The 19,210-nt window shown below is 46.2% G+C and overlaps 1 protein-coding gene across 1 annotated transcript in view; it reads right to left on the reverse strand.

The window, feature by feature from the left end:
* The window catches only part of LOC123761571 (putative neural-cadherin 2), a 65,590-nt gene that overhangs the window by 21,312 nt on the left and 25,068 nt on the right, over positions 1–19,210 (reverse strand). Inside the window, exons 5-9 of the mRNA XM_069330683.1 lie at positions 15,766–15,912; positions 5,642–5,818; positions 3,318–3,717; positions 1,205–1,407; positions 711–874 (exon numbers count right to left, since the gene is read on the reverse strand). Coding sequence (XP_069186784.1) covers positions 711–874; positions 1,205–1,407; positions 3,318–3,717; positions 5,642–5,818; positions 15,766–15,912 — 1,091 coding nt within the window. The remainder of the gene's footprint in view (positions 1–710; positions 875–1,204; positions 1,408–3,317; positions 3,718–5,641; positions 5,819–15,765; positions 15,913–19,210) is intronic.

Below are 19,210 nucleotides of genomic sequence, written 5' to 3' on the forward strand. Positions count from 1 at the left end.
AGCACAAGTATGGGTACCACTACTAACACCAGAGGTAATTAGGGATTGATAGAGCTGAAAATTAACCCTATTAAAAGCTTATTAAAACTTCTAGATATGAATCTCATAATCAGCATCTACAGATGATGTATGACAGGCTTGCAAGTATAAGATGCACAAGAGCTACAGTGATGAGCTTAAACTCTTTATCAGCTATAGGAAATATATCTCATTAAATCATAAATTGTATGATCTTTATCTTCAGAAGTTTCATCTTCAGTAGCTATATAAATAGCTACTGAAAAATATTTAGAGAGTTTAGTATAGTCAATGTTAGAAAGATACTTATATATATAGAGATGTAGAGAAAACTACACACATAAATAGAAAGTTACACTATGTATATAAATATATATATATATATGGAGTGACATAGCTTACTTATGAAATACAGTACCTGTACTGTAGTTTAACCATTACTTTGCAAAAATTACACCATTCAACAATTGGTATTACTGCCTAGAAATATAACTTTTACTATGCACAAGAGTTAATGAAAAATTGAAACTTCTGAAGATGAGGGCAAAGAGCCTGGTAATGCTTGCTCACCTACGCTGATTGGTTACCATGCAGCTCACTACACAGTAAATGGTTACCATACATAATAGCATCAATTAGCTGTAGCTTGAAGGACTATTTTTTATCAGTCAGCTTAGCCATGTTAATCTCACCTTCCCTCCCTCAGCTGAATGGAAGCAAATATATCTCCAGTGTTGGGTTGGAGGGTGAAGAGTGGATGGGGAGGTCCTGCCCAGGTAAATGTTTTATCCTGGAGATCCCAGTCATCCGGGTCTTCCACGTACACTCTGCCAAGGGCAGCATCCGCACCTCCGCCCTGGTGGGGGAGTCATCAGACAACCTACTACCATATAATCTTAATAAGTATCTTGAAATTAAGAAATACTACAGCATTTGATACTGTAGGAAACACACTGGTTGATAGAAACAGGTGAAGAATTAACCACACCTCAACAAATTTTATTTTGCTATATTCAACAACAGCTTTAATTGTTGTTGCATTGGCTTTAAAAGCATTTATGGGCATCTACTACAGAGCATCTCAAGAATTACTTTTGTAATCTTTTGTGTGGTATTATATCACAGGCAATCTTAAGAGTACAACCTGGAAAATGATTGTTTTAAGTAGAGCAAATCAGTGACTGACCTGAGTCTTCCAAAGGTATACGGTCTTGGCAGCTGGTTTCATAGGGTTGTCATTGACATCATCAACAATAACGGTAACTGGGTGAGTGGCTGCCAGTCCACCACCATCTGTTACCACCACCTCAGCCACCAGCTGGCGGTGCTCCTCTCTGTCTAATGGCCCCAGTGTCCATACCTCTGCTCCCCCGCGGCCACTGTCCAGATCTGTACACATGCACTCTGCATCAGTGGCTGTGGTCTGAATAAATATTTATTGACACATTATTTGAATCCTATTAAATTATTATGTTTACATTTACCAATGCCAAGTGTCTTTGATCCATTTTACCTTACTGTGCATGTCTTTACTGATACTGTACATCTATCTGGACCTTAAAAAGGCTTTCAACAGAGTTCCACATTAGAGGTTGTTCTCGCTGAGAGGTAAGCTTCTAACATGGATGAAAATTTTTCTAACTGATAGAAAAATGAGGGTAGTAATCAGAGGCAATGTATCGGACTGGAGAAATGTCACAAGTGGAGAGTCAGGAAAGGTTGAAAACAGGGCTCAGTTCTTGCACCGGTAATGTTCATTGTCTACATAAACAATCTACCAGATGGAATACAGAATTATATGAACATGTTTGCTTATGATGCTAAGATAATAGGGAAGATAAGAAACTTAGATGATTATCATGCCCTTCAAGAAGACCTGGACAAAATAAGTATATGGAGCACAACTTGGCAAATGGAATTTAATGTGAATAAATGCCATGTTATGGAATGTGGAATAGAAGAACATAGACCCCACACAACCTATAAATTATGAGAAATCTTTGAAGAATTCGGATAAAGAAAGAGATCTAGGGGTGGTTCTAGATAGAAAACTATCACCTGAAGAGAACATAAAGAACATTATGTGAGGAACCTATGTTACACTTTCTAACTTCAGAATTGCTTTGAAATACATGGATGGCAAAATACTAAAGAAATTGTTCATGACTTTTGTTAGACCAAAGCTGAAATATGCAGGAGTTGTATAGTGTCCATATCTTAAGAAGCACATCAACAAACTGGAAAAAAGTGCAAAGATATGCCACTAAGTGGCGTTATCTTGAGGTTATCTTGAGATGATTTCGGGGCTTTTTAGTGTCCCCGCGGCCCGGTCCTCGACCAGGCCTCCACCCCCAGGAAGCAGCCCGTGACAGCTGACTAACACCCAGGTACCTATTTTACTGCTAGGTAACAGGGGCATAGGGTGAAAGAAACTCTGCCCATTGTTTCTCGCCGGCGCCTGGGATCGAACCCAGGACCACAGGATCTCAAGTCCCGCGTGCTGTCCGCTCGGCCGACCTGGCTCCCAGAACTGAAGGACAAGAGCTACAAGGAGAGGTTAGAGGCATTAAATATGCCAAAATTAGAAGATAGAAGAAAAAGAGGTGATATGATCACCACGTACAAAATAGTAACAATCGATAAATCAGAATCGAAATCGATAAAATTGATAGGGAAGAATTCCTGAGACCTGGAACTTCAAGAACATAGATTTATAGTCATAGATTTAAACTAACTAAACAAAGCTGCCAAAGAAATACTATACAAGAAAATTATCTTTTGCAATCAGAGTGGTAGACGGTTGGAACAAGTCAGACGAGGAGGTGGTGGAGGCCAAAACCGTCAGTAATTTCAAAGCGTTATATGACAAAGAGTGCTGGGAAGATGGGACACCATGAGCGTAGCTCTCATCCTGTAACTTCACTTAGGTAGTTACAGTCCACTCTTATATGGAGAAGGTCAGAGTATCCACATTAAAATGAGTGGATCTTCAATAGCCCACCAGCTTCCTGTCCCAGGAGAGGCCACTAGAGACAGTGGCCTTCAGGTACATTCAGGTAACTACTACAGACGATTATGGACCATTTACCAAGACTACAGACCTAAATTGTCTTGTGGCAGAGTAATTTAATTTATAAAAACACAACATGAGCTACCACCCTAACATGGAGTACAGACAGAAGCACAATCAAAAATAAATGTTCAACAACCCAAATTTTTGCAGAATGTGTGTGTGTATGGTAATCATTAATCCACTGCCTGATGTGGTAGTTGAGGACATGGTTGGAGCTAGAACTCACCTGCCTGGAAGTTGATGTTGAGAATGTCGAGGACGTGGGCGGGGTTGGAGGGGGCCAGAGTGAAGGTGAAGGGCGGGCCGTGCCCCAATGCCCAGACATCATCATCAGTAGCTGTGAGGATTCCAAGGAGAGAGGCAGGAGCTCCCTCTGTGACGTGGAGGACGGTGGGGGGTAGGAGCCGGGGCGGACAGTCGTTGACGTCGGTGAGGGTGATGGTGAGGGTGGCGGTGGAGGAGAGAGATGGGCGACCATCATCCACGGCTACCACTCGCGCCACACCCACCTCCCCTCCAGGAGACTCACGGTCCAGGGCGCGCCACAACCTCACTCCCCCCACACCATCAACTGTCACTGCCCCCCAACCCCCCACCACACGGTACTCCACCACCTGCTCCTCCATCTGATATAGATACAAATATGGGCTCAAGTACAATATACTGAATGTGCAATGGCCAATTTCTGCCTGCAGGGTCAATTCTCAAGACTTCAGCCTTTCAGCTGCTAGTAGTCTAATTGACACCTAGATAGCCAAGCATACTGGGTCTAAGAGCTGAAGCTTCACCCTGTAAGCATTATAGGCAATAGCATATGCATGATGTAAGAAAAGTCAGAAATAATTAGAATACAAATGATTCTAATACTGTAGTTTTGAATGCACATATTACAAGAAACAGATGTGTCGCTTTCAGTAGTTGCATTACAAGACCAACGATTGGAAAGGCAGGCCCAAAGAGTTGAAGTTTGGTCCTGCAAACTCTTAAATAACAACTATTATGTAAGAATTCATACAAACACTTTGGAACAGGATTCATCAAGTATTTTTGTGTCCACTTACGAGACCTGTATATCTTTGCAACCCAAGGTTATTATTGTTATTGACAATTTTGTAGCACCTCGGAGATTATAAATTTTTTATATATATATTATGTAAGTTTGCGTTTCATAAATGCAAACTATACCTTGAGTGCTTGTCAAGCCTTAACCCAGGTGTCTGGGGAAGGGATTCATGCAGCAGGCTGACACATGACCTGCACAGAGGAGCCGAGCGGCCGAGCGGCCAGCACACTGGACTTGTGATCCTGTGGTCCCGGGTTCGATCCCGGGCGCCGGCGAAAAACAATGGGCAGAGTTTCTTTCACCCTATGCCCCTGTTACCTAGCAGTAAAATAGGTACCTGGGTGTTAGTCAGCTGTCACGGGCTGCTTCCTGGGGGGTGGAGGCCTGGTCGAGGACCGGGCCGCGGGGACACGTAAGCCCCGAAATCATCTCAAGATAACCTCAAGATAGCAGTAAATAGTTACCAGGGAATTAGACAGCTGTTGTGGCATGCATCCTGAGAATGTTTAGTTGCTAGCCTATGGGTGGGGTGGGGTGGGGGGCCTCGATAAGCCTAAATACTTATACCGCGGGATTTTTGGCGGTCGAACAGGGTCCTGGCTATGCGTTACTTAGTTAATGTTAATTTAGTGCCTCGTCGAGCCTGTGTTGCTTTGGGTCGGCAGTTGCAGCCACACACACATATGTACATGTGTGTATATTTACTATTTGTGTCTGCAGGATCGAGCTGCTTGCTGTTGGACTCCACCTTTCTAGCCATCACTGAGGGTGCCAAACAAAAAAATACAAGGTAGTGAAAGGAATTTGAGATTTCCCTTGGCCAACTGCCAATCTTTCCCAGGATGCATCCCACAACTCATCTCCCACATACCTAGATATTGCTAGATGAACAGAAGCATTGGGTGAAAGGAAACATACTCAAATATTTCTATCCCACCTTGGGAATCAAACACCGAACCTTTCAGTAGTGACTTGACTGTGCTGACCACTGCATAACAGGAAGTGCTCAAACTAAAACCTGAATATTTTCCAGAGACAGAGGATTGGACATACTTGAATAATTATAGACTAAGCAACATGGAAGCTGTAGATCACACAAAAATCTCCCCATGGATGCCAAAGAATGCAGCTCAAGCTCTGAGCAAGCCTCTTTCAAATCATTTACAATGCTACACTGAAGTGGGAGAGAACTATTGTATCATTGACATATATAACCTATGCAGTCTAAGTGAGATCAACCAGAGGATTTACTACAAGGCTGGAATCAGAACTGAGAAAATTGAGATAGAAAAACTGACTAAAGAGAAGATAAAAATTAAAAAAGGCATTCTTAACACACCGGAGTAAACTGTGATAGGCTATTTAGCATGGGAGGGGAACAGAACGAGGGTACGATGAAGTTGATTTTCTAGATGCAGACGATGATGATGATAATGACAGATGATGACGGCAACTATACAAATGGCAATGAGGTGGGGCAGACTCACCATGTCAGGGTCTGTCGCAGGGAGGGAAGCAAGGAGGGTGCCGGGGGCAGTGTCTTCCCTGACGGTGACATGGGCGTGTGGGCGGCTGAACTGTGGTGGGTTGTCGTTGACATCTCGGAGCCTCACCTCCACCCACGCTGTGTCTGTGTGTCGTGCGTCGCTCCATCCGCCTCGACCCTGAGGGATGTTATCCGGATATAGACTGGACAAAGATGATGTGACATGGAGTAGTGGTAGAGGAAAGTTGGTAAATGCACTAGGCATTTGACAACATAATATATTACTGTACATGTACATGAGAAATTTTTGGGAACATGTTATCCAAGCTCAAAATTCGAAAAGAACCTTAAGGCTTATTATAAGCTCAAGCCTCCAACAAAAGAAACCTGACACTTGTTAGTCAAACTAAAGGGGAACTGCGGTAAACTGAACAGAAACGGTTCTCCGCTGCTATATATCCTCTCTGGTTAAACTGGATGATGAGGCGGTGTGCAGGACAAACATATCAATTGTGACACTAGCTCTCCACATATGTCAGTTGGTTAATTTAGAAACTGTACTTGTGGTCGATCTGGAACTCATTTATGATGTGACGACTTATACTGAATTTTGTAACTAGCTCATCAAGATTTTAACTTGCTTAGCTAAATGAATTGTGGGGTTCAGTCCCTGAGCCCATTATGTGCTTCTGTAACCCTTGCCACTACCACCCACAAGATGGGTATGGGGTGCATAATAACTGAACTAAACTAAAGGGGAGCTAAACTAACTGGTTAAACAAAAATACTAAAAATAAAATAAAAATAAAATAAAACAAAATGTTTATTTCGGTAAGGTACATACATACAAGAAATTTTTACAAAGATTGGTTGACTTATAGGTAGAGCTAGTACATACAATGCCTAAAGCCACTATTACGCAAAGCGTTTCGGGCATGAAAAACTTAAATGACAAGCTTAATACTAATTGAGCATAATGAGTAGAATGAAAACAAGAAATGAAAACATAGCTGAAAAAGCAGCACAAATACAATTATGTCGACAAACAGCGCTCTTTAAAAAAAAAACAGACATTGGTTGACAATAGAAGGGTAAGGTAGGTTACAGGGAATTTATTAGGTATAGCTTCGTTTTTATCTTAAACTGGTTGAGAGAGGTACAGTCTTTAACATGGTTGGGAAGGTCATTCCACATTCTGGGCCCGTTGATTTGTAGAGCATTTCTAGTCTGATTAAGTCGAACTCTAGGAATATCAAAACTGTATTTATTTCTGGTGTAGTGCTCATGGGTTCTGTTACAATCTTCTATGAAGCTTTTGAGATTTGAGATCATACTATAGTGAACCTTTCCTGTATGAGAAGTGCATTTCTTGTTGGAAAATATTTTGCTATTAGCGAAAACAAGTGTTCTGTTATTGTTAATAATTTGGGGCAGATACAGTACTAACAGTATAAGTAATGATTAAAAGAATGCACCAACAGTATGTTGTTGTTGTTATCGGGTTTGGGGCAGCTGCAGCACCAACGATACTATTATTGGGTTAGGGCCAGCTACAGCACCAACACTGTGTTGTTGTTGCTCGGTTAGGGGCAACTACAACACCAATGGTGTGTTCAATTTATGCCAACGTGTCAATGTATTACTCCCATCATCTTCAGGAATATAATATAAGACTAAACCAATCTATATACACAAAGAAAAAACTTTACAAAATTAAGATCAGTATAATTGTTCAAAATGTATCATCAAAAACTAACTAAAAAAAAAAAAGTAAATGATTTCCTCTTGAAAAGCGTTGTAACTTTACAGAAATTTAATTTTGACGCCTGATTTACTAACAATAAAAAAAAATAGCAATGTGCAAATTTTTTTTTTCATATTCCGAAAAATGAAAATAATCTTATGGTGAGAATTTACAATGTTAAACATTGCCACACGGAATGTAGAGCAGCGTGGAAAAGAAATTGCTAAGAAAATGGAAAATATGTTAATATACGTAACTATCCCAGAAGGTTGTACTAAGGTATAAGCTACCTTATCTCGGTTGTAGACTACCTCACTTCTCGGTTGTAGACTACCTCAGTTCCCGGTTGTAGACTACCTCAGTTCTCAGTTGTAGACTACCTCAGTTCCCGGTTGTAGACTACCTCAGTTCTCGGTTGTAGACTACCTCAGTTCTCAGTTGTAGACTACCTCAGTTCCCGGTTGTAGACTACCTCAGTTCTCAGTTGTAGACTACCTCAGTTCCCGGTTGTAGACTACCTCAGTTCCCGGTTGTAGGCTACCTAGGTTCTCGGTTGTAGACTACCTCAGTTCTCAGTTGTAGACTACCTCAGTTCCCGTTTGTAGACTACCTCAGTTCCCGGTTGTAGACTACCTCAGTTCTCGGTTGTAGACTACCTCAGTTCTCAGTTGTAGACTACCTCAGTTCCCGGTTGTAGACTACCTCAGTTCTCAGTTGTAGACTACCTCAGTTCCCGGTTGTAGACTACCTCAGTTCCCGGTTGTAGGCTACCTAGGTTCTCGGTTGTAGACTACCTCAGTTCTCAGTTGTAGACTACCTCAGTTCTCAGTTGTAGACTACCTCAGTTCTCAGTTGTAGACTACCTCAGTTCTCGGTTGTAGACTACCTCAGTTCTCAGTTGTAGACTACCTCAGTTCTCAGTTGTAGACTACCTCAGTTCTCGGTTGCAGACTACCTCAGTTCTCAGTTGTAGACTACCTCAGTTCCCGGTTGTAGACTACCTCAGTTCCCGGTTGTAGACTACCTCAGTTCTCGGTTGTAGACTACTTCAGTTCTCGGTTGTAGACTACCTCAGTTCCCGGTTGTAGACTACCTCAGTTCCCGGTTGAAGACTACCTCAGTTCCCGGTTGTAGACTACCTCAGTTCTCGGTTGTAGACTACCTCAGTTCTCAGTTGTAGACTACCTCAGTTCCCGGTTGTATACTACCTCAGTTCCCGGTTGTAGACTACCTCAGTTCTCGGTTGTAGGCTACCTCGGTTCTCGGTTGTAGACTACCTCAGTTCCCGGTTGTAGACTACCTCAGTTCTCGGTTGTAGACTACCTCAGTTCTCGGTTGTAGGCTACCTCGGTTCTCGGTTGTAGACTACCTCAGTTCCCGGTTGTAGACTACCTCAGGTCTCGGTTGTAGACTACCTCAGTTCTCGGTTGTAGACTACCTCAGTTCTCGGTTGTAGACTACCTCAGTTCTCAGTGTGTGTGTGTGTGTGTGTGTGTGTGTGTGTGTGTGTGTGTGTGTGTGTGTGTGTGTGTGTGTGTGTGTGTGTGTGTGTGTGTGTGTGTGTGTGTGTGTGTGTGTGTGTGTGTGTGTGTGTGTGTGTGTGTGTGTGTGTGTGTGTGTGTGTGTGTGTGTGTGTGTGTGTGTGTGTGTGTGTGTGTGTGTGTGTGTGTGTGTGTGTGTGTGTGTGTGTGTGTGTGTGTGTGTGTGTGTGTGTGTGTGTGTGTGTGTGTGTGTGTGTGTGTGTGTGTGTGTGTGTGTGTGTGTGTGTGTGTGTGTGTGTGTGTGTGTGTGTGTGTGTGTGTGTGTGTGTGTGTGGGGGTGGGTGTGCGCGCGCGTGTTCGTATTCCTGATGGATGTGGCCATGGTAGAAATTACTGTTAATGAGAGTTTACATTGAAACGACGAGTTTTGTTTTAACCAATACAGCAAATAAAAGTGAAAAGGCTGCTGCGCATGAATTTGACTGGTGTTTATTATTATTATTATTTTTGACATGAATGCCACAGACGCGGCCCCTCCCTCCCCCCTTCCCACTCCCCACACACACCACAAATAACGGACTAATTATCGACAACATCCCACTGGGGACACCCTACAATCTGACAACCTCCCCACAGACTACAGACAGACAGACAGGGGACCTCACCTCACACCCACATGTGTGGTAGTGAAGGTGGTAGACGGTTGGAACAAGTTAGGTGAGAAGGTGGTGGAGGCCAAGACCGTCAGTAGTTTCAAAGCGTTATATGACAAAGAGTGCTGGGAAGACGGGACACCACGAGCGTAGCTCTCATCCTGTAACTACACTTTGGTAATTACATCAACTCCATCACCGTCTCCTACACACTAGTAGTGATCATTCACCAGCAAAAGTCAACACAAAATCCAGAAAGACAGAGGAAATCGACCCAAATGTGCGACAGGCAAATAAGGAAATAGATATATCCACTAGTGCCATTCCAAGTGTTTCCCTCATGGACACTCTAAAAGACGGCGGAAGACCAAGAAATATAGTAAAAAATCTTAAGACAATATTCGATAAAATCAAACAAAATTGTGAGCAAAAATGTACCGGAAACTCGACTGTGAAAACATCACCCAAAGAGTTATTACTTCGTGCCCTTGAAGGTGCGCGTGGACGCACGCGCACACATACAACCTTAAGTATCGTCTTTTCAAGCGAAGGGCTATTTCCCTTCACATCCTGGTTGAGCAGGGTGCAACAACCTGGCCACCATCCTGGCCCCCTTCACACGAGGAAGAGGAGAAGCAGATGCTGGCATCCTGGCACCGGACACCACGGCGCCATCACCATGCCCTGGACAATCTTGGAGGTCCGTGTACATATTAAATATAAACCCCACCCTTGGCCTTCATGGCGTTACTCCCGGGGTCTCCAGTAGGTATTACCACCACACTCCACCCCAACACCACTGCCGTATTTACATAATATGACCGTATAGAACTGAGTCCATTCGAGATTACACCAAGATATGCAAACTGTTATTACAACGACGGTGGGAGGCGTAGGGTGGGGTGGGTTGGAGGTGGGACTCCTTGGCTCCTGACCTCCAGACGCGGCTTGTCGAAGATGGGCTCTTTCTGCCCCTGTCTTAACTCTTAGAGATGGGTACGTCTTCTTGGTTCATGAACTTCGTGACATTGGTAGTCTTTGACACAAACCTTTTACCTTCCCCCTCCCTCTTAACCCCACCTGTCTAGTCCTTCCTTGGGGGTCTAAACTCACACTAGCCTCTATAGCCTCACCCAGGCCTAGGGGTCACACTAGCTTCTACAGCCTCACCCAGGCCTAGGGGTCACACTAGCCTCTATAACCTCACCCAGGCCTAGGGGTCACACTAGCTTCTACAGCCTCACCCAGGCCTAGGGGTCACACTAGCCTCTATAGCCTCACCCAGGCCTAGGGGTCACACTAGCCTCTATAGCCTCACCCAGGCCTAGGGGTCACACTAGCTTCTACAGCCTCACCCAGGCCTAGGGGTCACACTAGCTTCTACAGCCTCACCCAGGCCTAGGGGTCACACTAGCCTCTATAACCTCACCCAGGCCTAGGGGTCACACTAGCTTCTACAGCCTCACCCAGGCCTAGGGGTCACACTAGCCTCTATAGCCTCACCCAGGCCTAGGGGTCACACTAGCCTCTATAGCCTCACCCAGGCCTAGGGGTCACACTAGCTTCTACAGCCTCACCCAGGCCTAGGGGTCACGCTAGCCTCTATAACCTCACCCAGGCCTAGGGGTCACACTAGCCTCTATAGCCTCACCCAGGCCTAGGGGTCACACTAGCCTCTATAGCCTCACCCAGGCCTAGGGGTCACGCTAGCCTCTATAGCCTCACCCAGGCCTAGGGGTCACGCTAGCCTCTATAACCTCACCCAGGCCTAGGGGTCACACTAGCCTCTATAGCCTCACCCAGGCCTAGGGGTCACACTAGCCTCTATAGCCTCACCCAGGCCTAGGGGTCACACTAGCCTCTATAGCCTCACCCAGGCCTAGGGGTCACACTAGCCTCTATAGCCTCACCCAGGCCTAGGGGTCACACTAGCCTCTATAGCCTCACCCAGGCCTAGGGGTCACACTAGCCTCTATAGCCTCACCCAGGCCTAGGGGTCACACTAGCCTCTATAGCCTCACCCAGGCCTAGGGGTCACACTAGCTTCTATAGCCTCACCCAGGCCTAGGGGTCACACTAGCTTCTATAGCCTCACCCAGGCCTAGGGGTCACACTAGCCTCTATAACCTCACCCAGGCCTAGGGGTCACACTAGCCTCTATAACCTCACCCAGGCCTAGGGGTCACACTAGCCTCTATAGCCTCACCCAGGCCTAGGGGTCACACTAGCTTCTATAGCCTCACCCAGGCCTAGGGGTCACACTAGCCTCTATAACCTCACCCAGGCCTAGGGGTCACACTAGCCTCTATAACCTCACCCAGGCCTAGGGGTCACACTAGCCTCTATAACCTCACCCAGGCCTAGGGGTCACACTAGCCTCTATAACCTCACCCAGGCCTAGGGGTCACACTAGCCTCTATAACCTCACCCAGGCCTAGGGGTCACACTAGCCTCTATAGCCTCACCCAGGCCTAGGGGTCACACTAGCCTCTATAGCCTCACCCAGGCCTAGGGGTCACACTAGCCTCTATAACCTCACCCAGGCCTAGGGATCACACTAGCCTCTATAGCCTCAGGCCTAGGGGTCACACTAGCCTCTATAACCTCACCCAGGCCTAGGGGGTCATACAAGCTGCAGTCCTCCCCTGGTTCTAGGGGAGTATTCAACTGTTCGCTCTCCCAGGTGAATTGGTTACCCCTTTTCCCACATGTGGCCCTCCATCACCACCACACCCGGCCCTACAGCACCACCACACCCGGCCCTCCACCACCACCACCACACCCAGCTCACCACCACCACCACACCCGGCCCTCCACCACCACCACCACACCCGGCCCTCCACCACCACCACCACACCCGGCCCTCCACCACCACCACCACACCCGGCTCACCACCACCACTAGTGTTGCTAAGGCACCCGTGCCAGACTCTCCGGTTGAATGCAGAGTTAGGGCGAACATTTGCATGATCGGAGTTCCATTACCGTGAGCGTACATGTTCGCCCCGACAACTTCCTCACTAAACACTAACGGCACGAGTCTCGCCACTTACAATATGGCGCCTCTAAGTGACTACATCATAGAGCACCAGATTTCCACGGTGGCCTGTACCACTGGCGTTAGTTGGTCTTCCCGCCACACTAAAACATATTGTAACACACGTTCAAGCAAACAGATCGCGCAAGAAGAGAAAAAAACAAAACACACACAAAAGAAATAAAAGTGGAATAGATAACACGACACAGAACAATACAAGAACTATAATCCATCAAGAACTATAATCTATTAAGAACTAGAATCCATAAAAAATATATAACTCCAAGCCGGAAAGAAATATTTGACAAGGACAAATCTGCAAACCTTAAAAGGTGTTAGTAAACCTCCACACACATTACTAGAGCAGTATAGTGGGCTACGTCAGGAGGACGACGCACCCTACGGTGGGTCGTCACCCCTGGCAGGTCGTCACCCCTGGCAGGAGAGAGGCGTCCCCCTGGCAGGTCGTCACCCCTGGCAGGAGAGAGGCGTCCCCCTGGCAGGTCGTCACCCCTGGCAGGAGGGAGGCGTCCCCCTGGCAGGTCGTCACCCCTGGCAGGAGAGAGGCGTCCCCCTGGCAGGTCGTCACCCCTGGCAGGAGGGAGGCGTCCCCCTGGCAGGTCGTCACCCCTGGCAGGAGGGAGGCGTCCCCCTGGCAGGTCGTCACCCCTGGCAGGAGGGAGGCGTCCCCCTGGCAGGTCGTCACCCCTGGCAGGAGAGAGGCGTCCCCCTGGTAGGTCGTCACCCCTGGCAGGAGAGAGGCGTCCCCCTGGTAGGTCGTCACCCCTGGCAGGAGAGAGGCGTCCCCTTGGTGGGTCGTCACCCCTGGCAGGAGGGAGGCGTCCCCCTGGTAGGTCGTCACCCCTGGCAGGAGAGAGGCGTCCCCCTGGTAGGTCGTCACCCCTGGCAGGAGAGAGGCGTCCCCTTGGTGGGTCGTCACCCCTGGCAGGAGGGACTTGATGGAAACAGTACCGTCGCAGCTCAACATGACCAAAGTGCCCGGCTGGAAACTAGGCACTGGAATGAGTTATAAAGTTGTTATTAAGCACCTCTTCAGTGGAAGGCGCTGAAGGGGGAAGGGGCGGGGGGGAAGTAGTTGAACCAAACCCCCCATACACAGCTTTCTGAGGAGGCACGACAACAAGCAAGGCTCAGGACCCATTGCAATAGACGACCGAGAAGCGGGACCCAGGAGCTGAATCACACATAGATGAGTACCACCACCACCACCACCACCAACAATCAATATTTATAAAATAGGTAAAAATTATATTTATATAACATTTTCATGTATATATATATATATATATATATATATATATATATATATATATATATATATATATATATATATATATATATATATATATATATATATATATATATAATACATAACGTTTCGATGGACCGCATTGTTCGCTTACTATAGCAACATATACATGTACTCGTATGCATGTGTGTTCTTAATCACATACACACGGCTGCAAGGCAGATGGATTTCATCTTGCAAAATTATGATGTAACATTCAATAAACAAATAATTGCATTTAATTCGGTACAATGCTATGAACCATTATTTCAAACGGTAAATATTATCTCGGAAAGTCATCGAGCAAAATAAATAACTTTGTGTTGACTCAGTGATCATTAATATTTTATGAGGGGGGGGAAGGGGGGAAGAGTGAACTAGTAGTGCAGCAGTCTCGTGTATTGAATTTTAAAGATGCCAACCATCCTTAAAATTTTAGGGCGACCTAAAAGGAAGGAAGGTCGCCTCAAGGTATATACTGATTACAAAATTTATTTTCAATATTTGCTAAAGAAAAATAAATGTTTCTAAAAATGTTAAATATCACATATCTGACCCTAAACCCGTCTGGTGCGCGAAAAATGTATTTAGTAAAAAACTTGCCGGCTGCCTAATTTCGGAACTTACTATTGGTTCAACGCTTTCTAAACGGACAAAGTGGTGCCCAGAGACGAATTCAAATCCTCCCATTCGTTCTCATCCACTGGAGCAGCGCTTCTCAACCTTCACGAGAGGTCACTATAGAGGCTCCACACCCCTCTGATACATATTGCTGCACTATAGAGGCTCCACACGCCTCTGAAGGAGTGACTCCTTCTGAAGATGTATTAATATACGAAAGTACTTAAGGAAATTCCTGTTTCAATTTTCCTCCGTGGTCTGACACTGTCACTTTTTAATCACGTGTTTATTTTCGTGATACACACACACACACACACACACACACACACACACACACACACACACACACACACACACACACACATACACACACACACACACACACACACACACACACACACACACACACACACACACACACACACACACACACACACACACACATATATATATATATATATATATATATATATATATATATATATATATATATATATATATATTAGTTATAGCAATATTCGCAATAGAATTCTCTACAAGACTAAATGTATATAAAGCCCAAAAGCCCAGCGAGAAAGTGAGAAAGTAAGAGCGTATTACCCAGAAGCGCGCAAACGCAATAAAATGTGTACACTCTCTTCACTTTGGACATCTCAATTCTCGTCCTAGGTCTTTCATTTTGGTAACATTGTGTTCGCAATAGAATTCTCTACAGGAGTATATGCAAATATAAAGTCCAAAAGCCAGGCGTACCACCCACAGGAAACAGAGAAAGTGACGGATCCTAAGCCCAGTGAGTGTTGCTAATAAAATGGGTATACTCTTTTCAACTTTGTTGCCTCAAATCTGGTCCTTGGTCTTTCATTTTGGTATCAATGTATTCCAATGCAATTCCCTACAGGAGTATATGCATATAATATCCAAAACCGTGGCGCGCCCCTCCGGAAGCCGCCGCCGACGCAATGCTGCGTCGTTACCGAGCGAAAGTGAATAAATTGACGTTTTCTATATATTGGTTCCACAAGGTAGGTTCATATGTTTTTGATTGGGTAACTCACCCTGTCCGTGACCTGCACCATGCAGCACGTGACTCACCCTGTCCGTGTCCTGCACCCATGCAGCCCGTGACTCACCCTGTCCGTGACCTGCACCATGCAGCCCGTGACTCACCCTGTCCGTGACCTGCACCATGCAGCCCGTGACTCACCCTGTCCGTGACCTGCACCATGCAGCCCGTGACTCACCCTGTCCGTGACCTGCACCATGCAGCCCGTGACTCACCCTGTCCGTGACCTGCACCATGAAGCGGAAGCCTCGCCGCTGGGCAGCGTCCTCATAGTCCAGGGTCCTCCCAGCATACAAGTGCCCAGAGGTGCCCTCAGTCCTCATGCTGAAGTGTTGCCAGCCCCACCCGCTGGCCTCCACCACCTGCAACACAACAACACTGGTGAGTGTTGCCAACCCCGCACGCTGGCCTCCACAACCTGAAACACTGGTGAGTGTTGCCAGCCCTACCCACTGCAGCCCGTCCTCTTAAACAAAGGCCAGAGTCCATTCCATGTACCTGCCAAACCCCCTGTTTATGAATGAAAAACGGTTAACACGACTCGTCACAACTGATGACGTCCGAATACTTCCGGAACAAGTTCTTCGCTGAAGCGAACTTTAGTTCGGACCACAACCCTGTAAATGGGAGTTGTGCACTGGCCGTCGTGGGGTGAGGTTGTTTGGTAAGGCTGACTACCCTGCCGTGGAGCTGGTGTTCTGTGAGGTACTGGATGTGGACGTGATGTCATCCATGGCATGGCACCATGGATGTGCCACTGCTCTTCATATCGAGCAGTGGTGAAATTTGCTGCCGCCAAGGATTATCGGGTGTTTTTGAGCCCCTTTGAGGGGCGGTCGTTTCTACTGCCGGACGGTGCTGGTTCGGTGGTTATCTCCGATCAGAGTGGTGCCCTCACATGCGTCAGTATCCATGGTGCGCCTTTTGAATTCCCGGAGGCACTATTGAACTGATACTTCGGGCAGTTTGGCACTGTTGTGAGTATGCGGATGAATATGATTTCTTCTGGGCAGTTACAGGGCATATGGAATAGTATCCAGACTCTGGGGATGTGGCTGCATTCCGACATCCGGTCTTCTGTGAAACTTATGGGCTTTTACATCCGTGTGTACTATGCACGGCCGCCTTGCACGTGCTTTCGATGTGGATTCTCGGGCCACATGGCTGCTGACTGCTAGACGGCAATCGTCGAGAGAGCCAATCGCTTTCGTGAAGAGGATTTCCCGCTGCTGGTTGTCGACAAGGGTCCAGCGCGTGGGGCTGTGCAAGTGCCCGTGGATGTCGTGACTTCGCCAGATATAGTATTTAGCGCCTGCGCTGATGGGGTTCGGGCGCCGGATGCTGTGCAGTTGCCAGGTGTGTTCGGTGTCTGTTGGTGGTGATGCTGGTGCGGGTGCGGCCCGGTCGGAGGCCGTGTCTCTACCTCCGTCTTCTATGGATGTTTCGTCCGGTTCTCCTGTGACCCCCTGTCTTTGCGTCCTCCACCGCCCTTGTCGCCTGGGCTGCAGGAAGGTGTGAGTTCCAGGCCTCCTGCTGGGATTGGGCCGATTTCCCCATGTCATTGCTGCTGCCGAGATCCTGCGGCGTGCCCGGGTCCGGACTCCCAGCGTCTCTAGTGTCTCAGCTTCTGGAAAAGTGGACAGCTCGGACGATTCCTGCCCGATCCTAAGTGCCTGCGGCTCTTTCCCTGTTGTGGTCTCGGCGGACGCGGCCTGGGCGGATGTGGGGGAGTTTCAGAGTTGTGAGTCGGCTCCTGAGGACGTGGTGGCCCATGGTATTAGTGATAGCGGAGGTCCACGCAGCGGATGGTGGTGAGCTCCGTGTTCGTTCCTGTGTCCCCCCTTTCCCCTGTGTCTCTCCTGTGGTGGGCTCCCTGCTGTAGGGGATTGTACCTCCCATTGAGGTGGATGCTGCGGATCGGGACCTTGTGATGGTTTTACGGAAGGATGTTCGCCAGGGAGGCCTCGGCTCCTGTGCCCGATGGCTGGACACCCGATGTGCTTGCGTCCCCTTTGGTACCCCCCCCCCTCCCCTGCGGGGGAGGGGCCGGTCAGTTTTTTTTTTTTTTTATAACGGCGAAGGGGGTAGAGTTGCCTGCACGTCAGTATTGGGATCTCTTTACGGGGAACGGGTGCGGCTGGTTCCTTGGTGCTCATACACTATTTGGGTGCAAAGTGCGAAGGTCTTTGTGTATGATGTGCCAGATTTAATGCCTCGGCCTCTGGCGCCGCCGAGGGGGGGGGGGGCGTGTTTCCGATGACCTCGTGCTTGCTTGGCAAGCGTTCTGCTTACGTTTTCCGGTGCGGGAGTTTCCGCATAAATATGCGTAGACTCCTTTTGTTATCCCTGTTTCTGTATATGTTCCTGTTTATGTGCCCTGTGTATGTTTGTCTGTATGTGTTTGTTTTGTGGGCTGTTTGGTCTTGTTTGGTTGTACTCAGGCACTGTATGTACCGTGTTGGTGTTTTCTTTGGTTTATGTTCTGTTTATGTGCTTCCCCCTTTGTATATAGTGTCTCTGTATTTTACTGTATTTATGAAGCATGCTTCGCATGTACATTTCAATACTCTCTGGTCTGTATTTTGTGCATTCTTATAGCTTTGTATTTTGTGTTTGGGTTTCATGTGTTTGTGTGTGTTTTTGTGTGATGTTGTCCATGTAATATTTTATTATTTTATTGTATTTATTTTATTGTATTTATTTATTGACATGCTCCGCATGTAAATAAAAAAATACAAATAATCGCCAACAGAACCTAAACACCTAACCTAACCAATGCCTAAATATGCATAGTATGCTAATATATAACAGTATTAACTTATATTTGAGATAATTCTAATTTTGAATGAACTGCATGTTAAGATTGACGAATGCGACTTTTGGGGTCGACCGCTGGATGGAATGGACTCGGTCTGAGGACGGGTAGCCCACACTGGCCTCCACCACCTGCAACACAACAACACTGGTGAGTGTTGTCAACTCTGTACATACTATATGCATACTGGAACACTTGATGATATACTGGACTTGTACACAAGAATGATTATGTAATGCATCAGTTATAAAGGGAATGTGATGTAACTATAACCTGAGCTTGTGAGAGCACCTTAATCACCTTCAGTGGTTAAGTGCTAATAACACACTAGTTTCTATAGCAGCTAACTTACCCTGTCAAAGTAGGAGAGACATAAATGTATATATATAGGACAATGTCAGACCACGAAGGAAGGATTAAGACAGGAATTTCATCAAGTAATTTCGTATTTAATAATATATCTTTAGAAGGATCCTTCTTAATCCTTCTGAAGATGTATTATTAAATACGAAAGTACTCAAGGAAATTCCTGTCTTAATCCTTCCTTCGTGGTCTGACACTGTCACATTGTACATCACGTGTTAATTTCTTTGTGATTTACACACACACAATATATATATATATATATATATATATATATATATATATATATATATATATATATATATATATATATATATATATATATATATATATATATATACATATATATATTATGTGTGTGAATACAGGACATGAGTCAGCTGGTCAGAATTGCATTTCACCTTTGTAAACGCACATAAATAACTAAAAAGACACCTCGAATACTGTTTATGTAGGACAGACGTAAACTTGTATATTTAGGT

The sequence above is a fragment of the Procambarus clarkii genome, chromosome 24 (assembly GCF_040958095.1).
Source record: "Procambarus clarkii isolate CNS0578487 chromosome 24, FALCON_Pclarkii_2.0, whole genome shotgun sequence".
Taxonomy (NCBI): Eukaryota; Metazoa; Arthropoda; class Malacostraca; order Decapoda; family Cambaridae; genus Procambarus; species Procambarus clarkii.